Here is an 18,103-nt window from a genome sequence, read left to right as displayed (position 1 = left end):
CTTTGTTGATGAATACAAGTTTTTAGGAATGATTTTTGATAAAAAACTAAATTTTATTCCCCACATAAACTATGTTAAAAAATGTAATAAAACACTGCAACTTCTGCGTGTTGTAGCTCATACAAACTGGGGAGCTGACAGGCAGACCTTGTTAAACCTGTACAGATCCCTAATTTGATCAGAAATTGACTACGGCAGCTGTATATACCAAGCAGCAAGAAAATCCTATGTTAAAATTTTAAATTCCATTTGCCATACAGGACTGAGACTTGCACTGGGAGCTTTCAGAACATCTCCAGTAGAAAGTTTATATGCCGAAGCAAATGAGCCTCCACCTAATCTCAGATATAACATGTTAGCACTGCTATATTATGCAAAATTGAAGGCAGATCCCGACAATTCTATGCACGACTGCACGTTTTATCCAAAGTACAAACATTTATTTCAAAAAAAAGAAAAAGCCATTAAAACATTTGGCCTACGAATGGAACCCATTATTGAAGAAGCAGAGATCCCGATAACAAAAATTCTCAAAACATTTACTCCAAAAATACCTCCTAGGAACATTATAGTACCAAAAGTTGACTTAAGTCTTAGCAAACACTGCAAGGGAAAAACTCACCCCCTTTTTTATCAAGAAGAATTTGAACAAATCAAATACAGTTATCCTAAGCATGCATACATCTTTACGGACGGCTCAAAACAGGTAGATGCAACAGATAGCGCAGCTGTATATAATAAAAAGATTAGAAAGAAGCATCTCTTGAAAAAAACCTCAATCTTTAATACACAGGCTTGTGCAATAGATTTAGCACTTGATTTTATCTCCAGGGATAACAAAATAAAATATGTAATAACAAATGTAATTTTCTCCGACTCGCTATCAGCTATAACAGCAGTAAAAACACAAAAATCTAACAACCCATTATTAGTAAAACTACAGGCAAAAACAAAAGAAATCGTGCTCTGCTGGATACCTAGCCACATTGGTATCAGAGAAAATGAATTGGTAGATACAGCACCAAAAGCTGCTCGGAATGATGAAAGCTTTAAAGTTCCACACAAAGATTTTTTTTAAATATCAATGAATACATTAAAAAACAATGGCGAATTTATTGGAATGGCTACACTAGCAATAAATTATATGCCATTAAACCAAATATTGGTAATTGGGAACAAAGTTCCAGAAAAAATATAAAGGAAGAGATTGTATTGACGAAATTGCGTATAGGTCACACATATCTTACCCAATCATATTTACTTAAAGGAGAAGACCAGCCAATGTGTATTGCATGTCAGGTTCCGCTGACAACGAAACATTTTCTTACTGAATCCATTGATTTTCTGCCTATAAGACGAAAATATTATAAAGATAGCAATATAAAAAAACTTTTCGAAAACATAAAAGTCGAAAACATAATCGATTACCTTAAAGAAATTTGTATATTTACAAAAATATAGAGTTTCATATGCATGTGAATAAGCAAGACAATTAAGACAAATCGATACGGATTAGTATTTCTAAACTAATCCTTTGCACATTTAATATACATAAGTATAATTAAATAAAATTTTACTTTCTTATACAAATTAACACAAACGCAACTGCACCTTAGTAGTAAATATTTACTAATACAAATTTAACACACGAAATGCAAATCTATTTTAAATATTTTTACGCAAATATAACACTTTCACACAAATTTACACAAACGCAACTACACCTAAGTAGCAAATATTTATCATTACAAATTTACACACACATAACACAAATTCATTTTAAATATTTTTATCTATTTACTTGCAAATTTACTCGCATTTTAATACATTTTATGCATTTTTTTTTGTATTAAAATGTTTACGAATTTAATCAAATTTTAGTGCAAACTATACTTCAGCAATAAATATACTTATTCAAATAATTTACTGCGCGCCCGGCCCTTCGTGGCCTGGGCGACAAGATCAAAGTGTAGTATCTGTTCTCTGATACATACACAGCGATAGGCAGTGTTGTTCTGGCGACACATTCTCGTGCCCGGCGAGCTTGTTGGATAGCGTTCTGTCCGCACCCCCACTTGGTCTGTCTTTCTCTGCTCTCCCCCCTCACGGGGGGATCCGAGCTGATAATTTACGACCTTCCCGCGAGGGAGGGTCGGAAACACTTTCTCTCTTCCCTCCACTAACTTCCCACTCCCTCTCTCACTTCTATCTCCCCTCTTGCCGCCTTTGGCGCCACTTCTTTTTGGCGCCAAAGTCGGCTCCCACTTTGGACGCCGACTCCACGTCACTTATTTTGGTGAATTATACAGGGAAGAGAGAGCTTTTTTCAAAAATGGACACCCCCAGCCCGGGGACCACCAATACCGATACCCCCAGCCAGGGGGCTACCACAAGAAAAACTGCTCCCCAAGAGGACGACTCCCCAACAGGGGAAGCAAAAAGCAACGGGGCATACCGCCCGGACACTAAACTGAAGGACGCCCCCAGAAGGGAGAAAACTCACCAGCAGCTCCCCAAGAGGGCGACTCCCCACAAACACTTTCTCTCTTCCCTCCACTAACTTCCCACTCCCTCTCTCAGTTCTATCTCCCCTCTTGCCGCCTTTGGCGCCACTTCTTTTTGGCGCCAAAGTCGGCTCCCACTTTGGACGCCGACTCCACGTCACTTATTTTGGTGAATTATACAGGGAAGAGAGAGCTTTTTTCAAAAATGGACACCCCCAGCCCGGGGACCACCAATACCGATACCCCCAGCCAGGGGGCTACCACAAGAAAAACTGCTCCCCAAGAGGACGACTCCCCAACAGGGGAAGCAAAAAGCAACGGGGCATACCGCCCGGACACTAAACCGAAGGACGCCCCCAGAAGGGAGAAAACTCACCAGCAGCTCCCCAAGAGGGCGACTCCCCACAAAGGGGAGAAAAAACAATGTTGGACGGGGCATCCCGTTCCGACAACAAAAATCAAGAGGCAGTAGCCCCAAAGGACGATAAGGGAGACAGTGCTCCCCAAGAGGGCGACTCCCCACAAAGGGGAGAAAAAACAATGTTGGACAGGGCATCCCGCTCTGACAACAAAAATCAAGAGGCAGTAGCCCCAAAGGACGATAAGAGAGACAGTGCTCCCCAGGAGGGCTACTGCCCCAAAAGGGGAGCAAATCAAGAAAACGAGGGGGCATACAGCCTAGACCTCCCCAAAACAAAAGGGGCAAAAGCTCCCAAGGACAATAAAGAGGACAATGCTCCCCAGGAGGCCAACTCCCCAAAAAGGGAAGTATTTCCTGGAAGAAGTATAGAGCAGGGAGAGTCGGTCCTAAAGGAAAGCGGAAAGGGAAATGCCCCTCAAAATAGCAACCCTTCCGCCAAGGAACAGCAAAAACAGTCCAACCTCACCAAAGATCCAACACCAACAAGAGGGTCGGCATGGGGGAAGACTGTAGAGAAGCAACTGTCCCCTCAAGAGTATAGAGACTTGTACTTGACCAAGTACAGACAATACATAGAGGGGGCAGAAATTAAACCAGTGCCAGGCGCTTGGGAGGCAATCGAAGACAGAGTGCTCTCCCTCATCATCTTGGATATGCCGGAAAACTGCCTCCTAAGGATGAAAAAGGAAGACATGGCAGGGCTCCTACACAAGCTAAACATCCCGGTATTATACCTGTACCAGAGGAGCTACGCCATGTGGGACATCCTCCTACCCACCAAGGAAGATGCGGAGAGACTCTCCCTACAGGAAATTAAGTATGGGAGAATAAAACTAAAGCCCGAATACCAGGGCAGGACAAGGACCCGGGTGCAGGTATTCAATGTACCTATGCAAATATCAGCAGAAATCCTGGGATCCTTCTTCACACAGTTCGGCGAGGTGGAAAAAATAACCCCAGTGCGGTCGAAAACCGGCATGCACTTGGGCAGCTACACTGTGGCCATGAGGCTAAAGAAAGAAGGCTTCCAGGCGATACCAGCACAGCTGACATTTAAGGAGGCAACTATGACAGTAGTAGTGGAGGGGCGTCGTCCACACTGCTGGTTCTGCCAAAAACAGGGTCACATGGCCAAGAGCTGCCCTCAAAGGTCAACTCCTACTCAAGTGACACTAAAGGCGGTCCCAACCTCTGAGACAGCACCAGTGTCCAAACAGGCTGTCACAACTCCTGCAACCGGAGCACCAACCCCAGCACCGAGGAAACCCAAAACTGTGCAGGAGGCCAAAAGGGAGGAATGGATCACGGTAATGAGGCGGAAATGGAAGCCCACAATCCCATCTGCCACCGTCCCACAACCAACCCAACAACTCGGTTCATTCAAAAGAATAAAAAAGAAAAGGAAAGGGGAAGAAAAGGCAGCCCCCACTCCCTGTGAGCATACACCACCTCTAACAACAACACAACCCACTTCCACCCCCATACCACATACTGCACCAACACTAGACACCGCACTAACACCAACACCAACATCAGACACCGCACCAACACCAGACACTGCACCAACACCAGAAACTGCACCAACACCAACACCAGACACCGCACCAACACCAACACCAGACACCACACCAACACCAGACACCACACAGACACTCGTCCCCACACCAATGCAAATTGAGCCGCCATCCCAGAAAGAAAAGAATGAACCCGGGAGGGAGAGAGACCCTTCAGATTCTCCCACTTACGGACTCACTCCAACAGGGACTCTCGCCCTCGAAACGAGAGAGGAACTTTGTTTTGTAGACCCCCTGTCTGTGGCAATGGGCTTACCACACCGGCAGAGAAAAAATTTAAAACCTCTGCTGGACTTCCAACAGATAGGGGGAAAAGACGTTAATGTCCCCTCTAATTTCCCGGACGCCCCACGGCTAACAACTTTCGTCAGGCTTCCTGAAGCCTGCAAAACCAACGTGTGGACAATGCTGGAAGCCGCTGAAGGGGCTGGTCCGGGAATTGAACTGATTAGGAAAAATGACCCTTCCCTTGAGGAACTCGCAAAACAATGCAAGGGAAGGGTCCCAGTGTTGGTCCATCCGTCACTCTATAGGGCCCTTAAATTGACTTACCCTTTGGATGTCGGCGGCATTGTGAGAGAAGGTCAGGACATGAAAAACCTGACCACCTTGAGCATTGCACACAACGTCGGTGTCCTTTCCCCGGCTGATTTCGGAGCTGAGTGTAACACACCTTAAGGTAGGTACCATGGCTTTGAATTTGGCTAGTCTGAATGCGAGGGGCTTGAGATCATCGGGCCGGGCGGCTCGCCTCCGGCACGACCTCTTGTCCCTGGGAGTGGATGTTGTTGCGATTCAGGAGACGCATTTCGTTTCCTCTGTGGACTGTCAGGTGCTGGCTCGAGACTTTGAGGTTTTCTCAGCATATGGCAGCCCGCGGGGGAAGGGAGTTTCCGTGCTGGTTAAACGTACCCTGTAAAAGATTCTGTGTTTCGGGTGATTGCGGTTCATGCGCCCAGCACCGCTTGTGAGAGGGTCTCATTCTTCAGTCAGCTTGACGCGTTTGTAGATTGTCGGAAGCGGGTAGTGCTAATGGGGGATTGGAATTCCATCTTAAACCCGACATAGATAAGGTAGGAGGCGGAGCTAGAGGATCGGAGAGGTGCGAGTCCAGCCTGGCTGATCTGATGGCTAGATGCGGTCTGGTCGACAGGTTTCGGTTCGAGCATCCGGGGCGGGAGATGTGGACGTGGACCAATAGTGTTTCCTCCTATCCAAATACCTATTTGGACAGGATGTTAGTTAGGAGAGGCGAAGTAGACTTCTTATCTTGTCCCACGTTCACTTGGCTAGGCCAGACGGACCATAAATTAGTTATGGCCCGGCTGAAGCTAGGAAATAGGCCTAAGTTAGCGGGGTACTGGAAGTTAAACACCTCCCTTCTGGAGATACAAGACTTCCAAGATCAGTTAAGAGAATTGATTAAAAAGGCACTAGTGGGGGCGGTTACCGGGAGTAAGTGGTGGTTAGGTCTCAAAGCCAAGATCAGAAGCTTCTCCGTCAAGTATGCCCAGCGCCTCGCACTAGATAAGGCCAAGACGAAGAAGAAGCTAGAGCAGAAACTAGCCCAGGCTACGGGGGAGGGTGATAGGGTTAGTCAGGAACTAGCTAAGCAGGACCTTCTACGCGAGACTAGCGAGCGTTACGAAGGCCAAGTAGTTAGAGCTAGGCTTAGAAAGATAGGCAACGAAGCAGTCAATTCTGATGCAGACGTGCGCCGTGAGGTTTCTAGGCGTGGCTCGGACAAATACATTGCAAAAATCAAACATCCGAATGGACGCACCCTGGAATCGACTCGGGAGATCTGCGAGGTGTTTCGAGAACATTTCGAGGAGCGTTTTACGCAGCAGCCCGATCTTCCGGTCCTTGAGTTTAGCGACTATTTGGCCGACTCTCCCCGCCTCGAGGCGGCTAGAGCGGCTGGTTGCGAGGGCCGGGTGACGGAGCGGGAGGTCTTTACTGCGCTGAAGCAGGTCAGCTGTGACAGATCGCCAGGACTTGATGGTCTGCCATACGAACTGTACTTGAGGCTGTCGCCCATGTTTCTGCCTCTTCTGACGGATATGTTCAACCATTGGTTTGCTCAGGGATCCATCCCAGGGCAGGTGACCAAGGGAGTGATCACATTGCTGAAGAAAGGTGACGGGCATGGAGGGGAAGAGTTAGACGACTACAGGCCCATAACTCTGCTAAACACAGAGTTGAAGATTTTGGCCAAGGTCCTGTCGAATCGGCTGCAGGTTGTTATCGACGAGTTGGTTGAACCGGAACAGAACTACGCTGTGAAGGGGAGATCGATTCAGAACAACTTGCACCTGATCCGCATGATCCTAGAGGGGGGAATAGATGACGACACGGAAGCCGCGCTGATAAACTTAGATCAGTCCAAAGCTTTCGATAGGGTCGACCATCGTTTCCTGGCATCTGTCTTAGAGGCCGCCGGTTTTAAACCGGACTTTTGCAAGTGGATCTCCATAATGTATCGACAGCCCATGGCTGTCGTGCAAGTCAACGGAAAGCGCTCGAAACCCTTTGTTATCTCTCGGTCGGTTCGTCAGGGTTGTCCGCTGTCGCTCCTGCTTTATGTCCTGGCTTTGGAGCCTCTTCTCCGCAAGCTGAGACATGGGGAGGCAAATTCGGCCCTGCGCGGAATGGCTCTGCCTGGCGGTTCAGCTGCCAAGGTACCCGCGTTCGCCAATGATGTCACGATCTTCGTGTCGGGCTTCAGAGACATTGAGGTCGTGTCGGAGGCACTCACACAGTACGAAAGAATCACAGGGGCCAAGATAAACCGCAACAAGTCGGTAGGACTGCGGTTGGGCGCATGGAGTGGCAACGCAAACCTCCCTGCGCCCTTCAGCTGGACAGATGGCCCGGTCCGGATCCTCGGCGTGTGGTTCGGACCGGGTCTCCAGCTTGACAAGAATTGGTTGGAGGTACGGTCAAAGGTGGAGGCTGCAGTCAATTCGTGGCTTCCTAGGAAACTTTCCTTAAAGGGTAGAGCTGAGGCGTGCGCCACTTACGTCTTTCCTCTCATCCTTTACCGACTGGCCGTACTTCCCCTGCCTGCACAACACCTAAAAGCTCTTGTCGAACTCTTGTCCTCGCTCCTTTGGGACAGAGGAAGAAACTGGGTGAGCAGACAGGTCTGTATTCAACGTCCGTGTGAGGGAGGCTTGGGAATGCCGGACTTGAAGTGTCATCGAGATGCTGAGAGGCTGGCCTTCCTGAGCGACTATATGCAGGAGGACCAACCATGGCACCCCGTGGTTACTGCCGCCTTCCCCGACCTCGTTCTCGACCCTTCCATCGAGAGCCGTCGCAGGCCGCGGGGAGAATCTGCCTACATGAAAGAGTGCCGAGCCGCGCTAAAACGACTACCAAGGTCCAGTGACCTTGTGACTGCTACCCGTAGGGAACTCCACAGGGATCTAGTGAAGGGGGCCGCTGACGACCCGCTATGCGCGCGTTTGGGGTGGCAGCAGAGTGAGATCCGCTCCGCATGGAGCTGGGCGCCAGGTTCGAGTCATCTGAACAATTCGGAGTTCTCTCTGACCTGGCGATTGGCCCGAAATGCACTTCCACTCAACAACATACAATGCAGTTCTGGGTTTTTGGAGTCGCCTGATTGTCCCCGTTGTGGGACAACGGCCGTGGAAACTACGGATCACGCTTTCTTCGATTGCCGCGAACTCCGCCAGTACTGGTCATATGTCAGTGGGGTGACGGCTCGCATCGATCCTGAGCATCCTCGTCCAATTACTGTATCCAATGTTGTGGACAACGTGAGGCCGCCGTGGGACCGGGAAAGACAAATGGTCTACGTTACGATCCTGGCCGTGGCGAGAATGGTGATTTGGACGTCGCGTCTCCAAGGTTGCCGGGGGGTGTTTCTTTTTCTGATCAAGATCTGATCGCTTTCTTTAAACACCAACTACGGGTGAAGATCAGATGTGATAGAAGAAGGCTGCATCGCGCGGCATTTGACAGAAGATGGATACATGTGGCAAGTCTGTGTGTACGAAGAGGAGCCAAATTTGAATACGTGTTCCCCGCCTAGGTGTGGAACGCGCAGTTCTGTAAAGTAAAATTAAACAAGTAGTCTCTCAGCTAGCTGAGTGTGTGTTCCATCCCTCCCCGATTAGGAAGCCTCCAAGATCCCCATCCCCTCTTACCTGCAATTTTTGTTCTCACCCCTTCCTCTAAATTTTACCCATCTTGGAAAAAAAGAAATACAAACTAACCTCCATCCCTTACCCACAAAAATTTTCTTTTCTCTATTCACCCCCATCTAGAGGGCATCCCCACCTAGAGACTGACCCGCAGAAGCGAGGTTCCTTTTACAAACCTAGTGGAACGGGCAGTCTATTAATTAGACGGGGTTGGGAGGGTCCTACTAATCACCTTTTGTTTTTTCTTCCCCCGCCCTCGACACAAATGAATTATTGTAACCATTTTATTGTTATCTTTTTTGTTTTTACACGTCAATAAAAAATGTTTTAAAAATTGGGAGTTACTAGGACGTCCCCCAATACGAAAGGGTGAATGCGGTATTATGGTGAAAGAAGATACTAGCTGAGAGAAACTTTTGACTTTGTTTAGTTCTGGAGTGACAAGGATGACCAACGACCCCCAAAATCCCCCCTTTTGAGTTGGCCATGTGCCTAAGTTTTTTGTTCATCGTTGTTTTTTTTTCTGTATTTTTTTTAACATGAATAAAAGATTTAATATCTCAAAGTGTAGTATCTGTTCTGGCAGATACTGCAAGCAAAGACCATATGTGGGGGTAACCCCACATATCAGACCTTGGTCAATGTAGAGGCAACCCTTCATACCAACAGTTACTATCCAGCTCCCATTTCCCACCTCTCGGGAACTGGTCCCCCTTTTCCCTCCCCCGCTCTCTCTCTCTCCACATTAAAAAACGACCTTGTGTCTAATTTGCTCAGTGGGGAAGCAAATAAATACATACTTATTCAAATAATTAAAAAAAACCCAAAGTGTTTAAACATTAAACCACGATTCAGCATAAATAACCCAACAAGGTGGACATGCCGTTAAAAACACACCAAAAAAAAAAAAAAACTTGCTGCAAACAGGTGTACACGTCATCAATGGAAGTCAATGGGTTTATTCTATGTCACTGATAACCTTTTTTCTTTTTTCTTTTTTTTGCCTCCTTTGTACTTAATTTGACACACGCAAGTTTGACTTAACATATACATTGCACACACATGCCTGATATATTCTGTCCTTGATAGACTATGGTAGCATTAAGTTTCCTGTATTTACTTTATTCACTCCTAATTCTTGCTATCACGCTAGTACTTTAACAGACGGTGGACGTGTGTAATCAGCTGTATGCAAATGTCCAAGATGACATCATGGCAAGGAAAAAGATGCTAAAAAGAACATGTGTGCAAAAAAAAAAAGCTGGAAAAAATGTCTGTTGTTCCAATGAAAAAAAAATGAGTCAAGTTATTCCTTGTCTTGGTCTCTTTGCTACTGAACCTACAACGCGTTGGATCCCTATATGTTAAGACATGTGCAAACGTATGTACTATAGATAGCACCTGCTTTCTCCTATGCTCCAGTGGTATCATCAAGCTAACAAAACTTCTCTACAGTCTCACTATATTCATCATTAACATAAACTTTGAGTTCTCATCCATCTCAGTTGTCTAACACCTCTACTGAGGCCGTTCCCTTGAAGTACTCTTTCTTTTTTCCAAGCATAGTTTAGAAGCAGGGAATACGGGAAAACAGTTTACCGTTACAAAAACCCTGCAAACATCTTATATTTTTCATATGAAAAGTACTTATTTAATTTTCTCCCAAAAATGTTCACATTAACTTTAATATCTCTATTCACACTGGACAATCATAAACTTCAAATAGTTCAGTGTTGCAGATGGAATTTTCTTGAGTTGATATACTTCCCTGGGCAATGCCAGGACATGGGTAAGCTAGTATAAAAAATTATCTTTTTTGAACTTTCAGTTTGAGATGGTTTCTTTATTTCTATTTTTTTCTTTTAAGGCTTTATCTATTGTGAAAAGTATCTGTTTTTATGTCCAGCTAAAACTTAAAAAATACATAACAGCCACAAAGTTTGTATTTTTTTTTTTAAATCTACGTAACCATGGATGTATAACATTTAGTTTTGGTTTAAAAGATTCATTATTTTCAAGTCAAATGGCTAATTATATCATTTAATATTATCAAGACATGCAAAAATCTTTTAATGTTATCATTTAAAGGGGAGTAACTTTAATTTTTTTCATTTATTTCTCTTATGTCGACTTGAATTGTCTGTATGTCCAAAAAGAGGTATGGGCTGGGCAAAAAAAAATAGAAGGGGAGTAGGGAAAATGAGGGAGGGAGAGAGAGAGAGAGAGAGAGATAGAAGTTATGTTACACTTTTTTGCCGGGTAATACTGGACCACCCTGCTAGTTTTATATAAATACTAGCAAAAGTACCGGTTGTTGACTTGTTTCAAAAACAGCCTACAGAAAATGGACTCTGATTTATGAAAGTATGATAGGTTCTGAAAAGGAAGGGTTGTAAAGAGATGGCTTCGAATTTTGGGGGTATCAAAATCAAAGCAAAATATGATGAAAGTAAAAATAAAATAGATAAACCCCATAATTTATTATACCATACCTGTTCACACTGAAACACTTATCACAATATTCTGTGGATCTATATTAAAAAACCTTGTTAAACCTTGTGACATATTTTCCATTCTATGGAGGTCAGGTGCGAACGAACACCCCATAATTTTATTATACCATATTTCTTCAAACTGAAACATAATTATCAAAGTATACTTACGCAGATAGATAGAAAAGTATTTATTAAAGTTTGTGCCTATTTCCATTCTATGGAGGCCAAGCGCGAATGCAGACCCCGCAATTTTTTTTATACCATCCCTATTTAAGTTAAAACATACTTATCAAAGTATTCTTATGTACATCTATATCAAAAACACTTGCAAACGTTTTTTTATTAATTTAAAAAAATTTTTATTTCCATACTTTGTGGACCAGGCGTGAACACAGACCCCACAATCTAAATGAACCACCGTTCTGCCAGATCAAACATACCCATTCCTGTGTCTCGATACATCTTCTATCATTATATGTAATCAGTTTTTTTTAAATAGTCAACCATATAGGAGCCTATTCGTGACCAGACACACACACACACAGACATTCAGCTTTATATTATAGATTAATGTGAACACTGGCTGTCCAGGCATAATTTTGTTCTATCATTTTTTTTTTATTTCTGAAAAGCAAACACTACTAATGTTTTTTGAACTCAGATAAAAATGTTAATCAATTATTGTGCATTTAAAAAAAATGTTTTTTTTAAACTTCTATCATTTTAAATTCTTTTTTCCTTCTGTTTTTCTTTCGCTTGTGAGAAGTGTGTCTCTGGAACGTCCGAGATATTTCCATTCCTTGGATTCGTGCAGCCTCTGATCTTCTTTATGAATATTATACTGAGGATGTTCCCAAGGCAACATCTGGAAAATGGAAGGAGGTCTTTGAAAAAGCATCACTTTTTCGACAGTTGTTCACATGTACACCTTCAGGGACTGGCATCCAGGTAATATTAATCTTTCATTTATACACATACACACACACACATAAATATATATATATATATATACGTTATGTTTTTGGTAGTATATCTACTTTTAATGTATATATGCAATAAATTGTCAGATCTATTTAAGCTTAATAAAAATGGATTGCACTCGTTTTTAGAGCATATATATTATTTGTAAACCATTCACATACCACAAGTATATTTAAATCATATTCATATCATTTTTTTAATATATATGGTACGTCTTACACGTGTTTCATTGAACGGTATACTGTATACCAAACAACTCATCAGAGACCCATATAAATCCATAAAAGAAATTTTTGTCTTTTTAGAAAAGCACCAAAAGTTGAAGAAACGGAATTCTTTAAAACTCATAAGAGCAAAAAAAATTTAAAAAAAAAAAAAAAAAAAAATTACTAATCGTAAGTTATTTATTTAAGGAAGAAACCACTCCAGAAAAAACACTGATACCACGAGGGTAAAATTGTTGCAATACGTCGTTAGCTTTTTAAATATGTACTGAAACTATATTTCTAATCCTTTTCATATTTAATTTTTAATGAAAAGGGATCGATAATTCAATCCATAAGTCAATAAATAAGTTTTTTGTTTGATTTTTTTTTTTTTTTTTTTTTTTTTTTTTTTTTTTGCAATGATTAAGATTGTCTGCTCCTTTTGACTTCCGGTATCTCTTCTCCATTTCGATGTATACTTCGACATGGTCAAGCAGATAAGAAAGCCATTCTTAACATGAGAAAAGAGGTGAGGAGAGGGGCTTTCACATTATCCGAGAGGAAGATAATCATTTATCAGAAGAGATCATCTCTTCTTCTTGTCCTGGAAATTAAAACGATCATACAGTCTTGATTATAGCATATTTTTTTTAAAGTTTTATTAAAAAAAATACAGCTATATTGTAGCAGTTTGCTTCTAAAGCGGCTGCTATATTTTATTGGCCAGATTTTTCTTGTTTTTTTTTTGTTTTTTTTTCTGTGATGACGGGTCAAATTAGTTCATTTGGCAAATTATCCTTGTGTACTCCCTTTATATGCTTTTTTTTAGAAGTAATGGGGGGGGGTCTACAATTGATCAGGGGGCAGTATTAGTTTTACTTGTCTTTATGCCCATCTGGTGATAAAACGACATGGCCTTTTTGGCTTTATACAAAGTGCAGTATCTGTTCTAATGCTTAGTCTTTTCTGTCTTTAGTCATCAAGAAGTTCTTGACTTGAAAAGATTTTTTTTTATTTTTGTTTCAGTCATAAGTGACTCTTTTTGGGGAGCTGGACTTTTATTACATTTTACTTAGAAATAAACTAGTGGAGGTACCCAGCGTTGCCCGGGTGTAGAGAGGTGGTGTAGTAAGGAGTCAAGACAATTAGGAGAAAAAAAAAAAAAAAATAGAGACCGCCTGGGTGGAGAGAAGTGTGAAAAAAAAAAATAGTTTAAGCGAACCGAACGGTAAAATAATTCAGTTTTTGTTTTAAAAGAAAAAAAAAATCCCATTACGTAAGCCTCGAAATAAGAAAAAAAAAAAAAAGGGGGAGCAGGCAGGCAGTGACGCGGTGGAGTAAAAGAAGGTAAAAAAAGTAAACCGCTTAGCCTTTGCAGTCACTGTAACATATGACTTCGCTGCTGTTCAAATTAAGCCTAGTCATTGCAAGTGCGTATGATGAGTTTGCAAAAATGTTTTGGCCAATTTTTCGATATTTGTCGTCCGAGGGATTGAGCTCTAAAATGATACTGATCTCGTGAGGATCCATTATGTGTGTTGAAAGTTTTTGCAAGACATACTAAAACACACACACACACACACACACATTTTGCCTTTTATATATTAGACTATCGAGGGTACCCAGCGTTACACAGGTGTTTGGAGCTGTAAAAGAAAAAAAAAAGTGTTGGTAGGTAGGTAAGCTTGAACCCGAACCGTGGAGGTTAATAGGCTGATGACTGAAAATGTCTGAAATGAAATGATTAAAAAGTCAAACAATTAAAGTGATGTGACAGGTGTGTCAATTAAATGAGGTTAACCATCACGCCATAGGGAATGAAACTCCAGGCCTTTATAAGTGGTGACACCCCCCCCCAAATAAGTGGTCGCTATTTTTATGTATTTATTTTTGTTGTTGTTTATCATATCTCAACTGTTAACTATTCTGTATGTTCACCATCCGTTTTTGGTTCTCGGACAAAAGGAGGGTGGACCTGTAGATTCACCCTTGTCCGTTCATCCATTTTTCCGTTCGTCCGTCAGCACTTTTCTCAATAACTATGCCTTGGAATTTTAAAAACATTTTGCACAAACATTAAACATGATATGAGTAAAAAAAGTAACAGAACAGATTTTCTGGGAAAACTCCAGTTGTCCACCTAAGGGTGCCTTTCGGGTTAAAATGACTAAAATTTCACTGTTGTGGTTATTAAAAAAATTTCTATGTAATTTTGTTTGTCGCGATAACTTTTAGGTGTGTCCCAAGGGCTCTTTTAGGACAAATAAAAACACTCCAATTTTGGAACTATTTTACCATACTTGTCCAAAATTTTCTGTGTATGTCTATTTAGCAGTTTTACATGGTGCTAAACTCAAATTTAAATATGTTAAGACCTTGAGGACTTTTGAGGCTAAATGGGGGGGGGGGGCGAATGATAGACTTAGTCATTTCTTTTTTTGCATGGTTGCAGAACTCAAATTTACATATGTTAAGGCGTAAAACTGCACCATTGTTCATTTTCATTAAGATTTGATGTCCCCTGAGGACTTTTGGGGGTAATGGGTGTTGGGGGGGGATGCTGAAATATTTTTTTATGCCTGGTTCACTGTGCACTCATGGGGGATCGTGCAGGCTTCAATTGTTTTTTTTTTAAATTTAAATGTAATGTGAACAAACATCTTGCTGTACAATTCCCCCACTTAGCATGCTAGTCTCTGTCACCTCCTTACCTATCAGCAGCAATATGTCTTGTTTAGGTAAAAATATTTTTCTTTTATTTATTTATTCATTTTTAATTGAGCACTTTAAATTTTAAAGAAGTCGACATGACTTAAAATTCGGCGGACGTTATCGAGAGTGCGCCCCCCTCTAAATTTCACAATATTCACATTTTTTTTTTTACTTTTTTTCTTTTAATATCATCGATTACAGACTTATTATAAAAAAAAGTTGGAAAATTTTTTTAAAATTCATAACTTTTCACGTGACGGTTCAGTTTTCAATTATAACGTTGTACTAAATTGAACACGAACTTTGTAACCACGATGAAAAAAAAAAAAAGCATGGCAACTCTCTCTGATGTGACCGGAAGGTAGGGGTTAGAGCGGAGGGGATAAAAAAAGAAGGAAGATTTCTTAACCCACCTCTTCCCTCTTCCATCTATGTATCTACCCCCCATCTCTCTCTCTCTCTCTCTCTCTCTCTCTCTCTCTCTCTCTCTCTCTCTCTCTCTCTCATCTATGTATGTATCTATCTATTCATCGTGATCATAAAGTTTGTGTTCAATTTAGTACAATGTTATAATTGAAAACTGAACCCCCACGTGAAAAAGTTGGGGTTTTTTTTTGGGGGGGGGGGTTCAATTTTTTTTTTTTTTATAATCTAGAACTTAAGTCTGTAGTCTATAATATTAACAGGAAAAAAGAAGAAAAAAAGTGAAAATTGTGGAATTTAGAGGGGGCACTCTCGACAACATCCGCCTAAAATTCAACAAAAATACATACAAATAAAACAAAAAATACAAAATGTATACGTTTACGTCATAAGCTGTTGGACAGGCTCGAACCCATCATGCACGTCGTGTTGCTTAAGAGTTTTACTTGCTCAGATTCGGCATCTGATTTGTGGGCAAAATGAACGAATTATATTTTGTAAACAAGGTCGAAAATTTCAGTAATTCCCTTTTTTTTTTTAAGGGATAAAGAATATAAAATAAGAATTTAAAAAGAAAAAAAAAATTAGATGTGGGTAGGACCTGGGCTTGTCCCGCTTTTGGGTTACAACTCTGGAATTTTTAATGAAATCTGTATATCACGCGGCAGCGCCTCTGAGGAGAGGAGGGGGCGGTCCTCTCGGGTTCGCTTTCGCGTCTAACTCTGGAATTTCATATGAATTCTGAATATCACGCAGCAGCGGTCCTCTCGGGTTCATTCATGACAAGCTAGAAAACCCTTAAATCCCCAATCCTGCGACCACACCCGGCCTCTGATACAGATTACAGAAGGTACTTGCAACCTCCCGGCCTAGTTAAGAGGGAAAGTTTTATTTACTTATTTGTTACTTTCTGGTTTTAAAGTTATAAACTTCAGCAGCGCTAAAAAGTTAAAAATCAACAGGTTATTATTACAATTAAGACAATTTTTTATTTGTCTCATTATTTATCCAGCAAAAAATTAACTGTTAAAATAATAAATATTTCTATCTGCGTGTGCGTGCGTTTTTTATTTTATTTATTTATTTTTTTTTTTTTAAGAAAATCTAGCCAAGGTCCGCCGATTTAGTTTAACATGTAATTTCGGCATATTTCAGAAATAAATACCGATACAACTTCTTTATATTTCGGAACCAAGTACCGTCTGGGATTGGGAAAATTTTTATTTATTGTTTTTTATGATATATATATAAACAATTTGGCCCTAATGCAGACACTATTAAATTTAAGGAAAATAACTAAGTCTGACTTAACGGTGTATAAAAAATTAAAAAAAAAACGCATTTGTGACACTGAAAACTAAATTTGTTTAAAAGTTTATTACATTTGAAAATTTTAGTTTGAATTACAAACGAAACTGTCTGTTCGTAATTTTAAAAAATTTATACACAACTTCTCACAATCCGGCAGTTTTCGCCTTCCTTTGTTTACAAAGCCATTTAGCGGAAGTGTCGTCCGACATACTTTTAGCTACGGATGACCAAAACTGTATAGAATGACATTTTTTTTTTTAAAGTTTTATTTAAACTTGATAAACATTTTTTTGATTAGATTTATAAACTATTTTCCCCCATTAATATGTTTATAATATGTATAAAAGTTAGGTAAACGTCGTATAGAAATTTGGAAATTAAAGTTAGTTTTATTAAAAAAAAAAAAAAAAGTTTTTTGTTTTTTTGTTTTTTTTCAATTGCATTATAAACTTTATTTGAACTTTTCAACAAACTTTTATATACCGAATTGAATTTCAAACAAAACAAATAGAGTACTCTTTTGACCCGAATTCTCGTGATTTCCCGTCAAGCCCGGATCGGGCAAGACCGGCAATCATCGGTGTCAGCCGAGCGAGCGGCGTAACAGACGCAGACTAAGGAAAAAAGCAAAACAAACCGAAAAAAAAAAAAGTACAAATGCAAATTATCAAAAAATAAAAAGCTTACCATGAAAAAAGCAAATATGTTTATTTAATTTAGGTACCTGTGCATTTAACGAACCAGACGTAACTCAGCATTTGTTCGGCTTTGTCCGGCGCATGACGTCAACAGCCGGATAAAACCGAGCGAGCAGACGAGAATTTCGCTATCAATTGGAAGAGTGTTAAAACGTAAGAAACGCTAAAGGTGAAAAAAAAGTTTTGTAAAAAGCGACGAAAAATATGAATATTACAAATCTTGCGAACCAGCTGCAGACCCCAGAGGCTGTACTAAACTTTTGCCAGCAACGGAAATTGTTGGCAGAAGCGAAAAGGTGTTTCCACTGCGGCCAGGATTGCTTACTTGCCAAGAGAACAAGCCTTTCCGACGGGTACGGTTGGCGGTGTCGAAATGTAAAATGCCGTCGTTGGATCTCCATCAGGATTGAGAACTTTTTTGAAAAATCGAGACTAACTATTGCATGTATCACAAAGTTAATATATTTATGGGCGTTCGAGATGGCCTCGACAAAAAATCTCCATCGAGAATGTGGGTTACGTTCTCGCCACACAATTGTGGACTGGAAAAATTTCCCGCGTAATATATGCAGGGACTATTTTCTCAGGAATCCCCGGCAGATTGAA

At 41.2% G+C, this 18,103-nt stretch overlaps 1 protein-coding gene across 6 annotated transcripts in view; it reads left to right on the top strand.

Moving 5' to 3' along the window:
- The window catches only part of LOC145291252 (uncharacterized), a 207,057-nt gene that overhangs the window by 162,581 nt on the left and 26,373 nt on the right, over positions 1 to 18,103 (top strand). For all 6 annotated transcript variants that reach the window (XM_080136860.1, XM_080136862.1, XM_080136857.1 and 3 more), the window contains exon 7: positions 11,933 to 12,114. In XM_080136860.1, the coding sequence (XP_079992986.1) occupies positions 11,933 to 12,114 (182 nt within the window). The remainder of the gene's footprint in view (positions 1 to 11,932; positions 12,115 to 18,103) is intronic.

This window comes from Euprymna scolopes, chromosome 12, assembly GCF_053919585.1.
Source record: "Euprymna scolopes isolate OS-2025 chromosome 12, ASM5391958v1, whole genome shotgun sequence".
Classification (NCBI taxonomy): Eukaryota; Metazoa; Mollusca; class Cephalopoda; order Sepiida; family Sepiolidae; genus Euprymna; species Euprymna scolopes.
The sequence above is the reverse complement of the archived record's forward strand: the minus strand, read 5'-3'. Positions and strand labels throughout refer to the sequence as shown.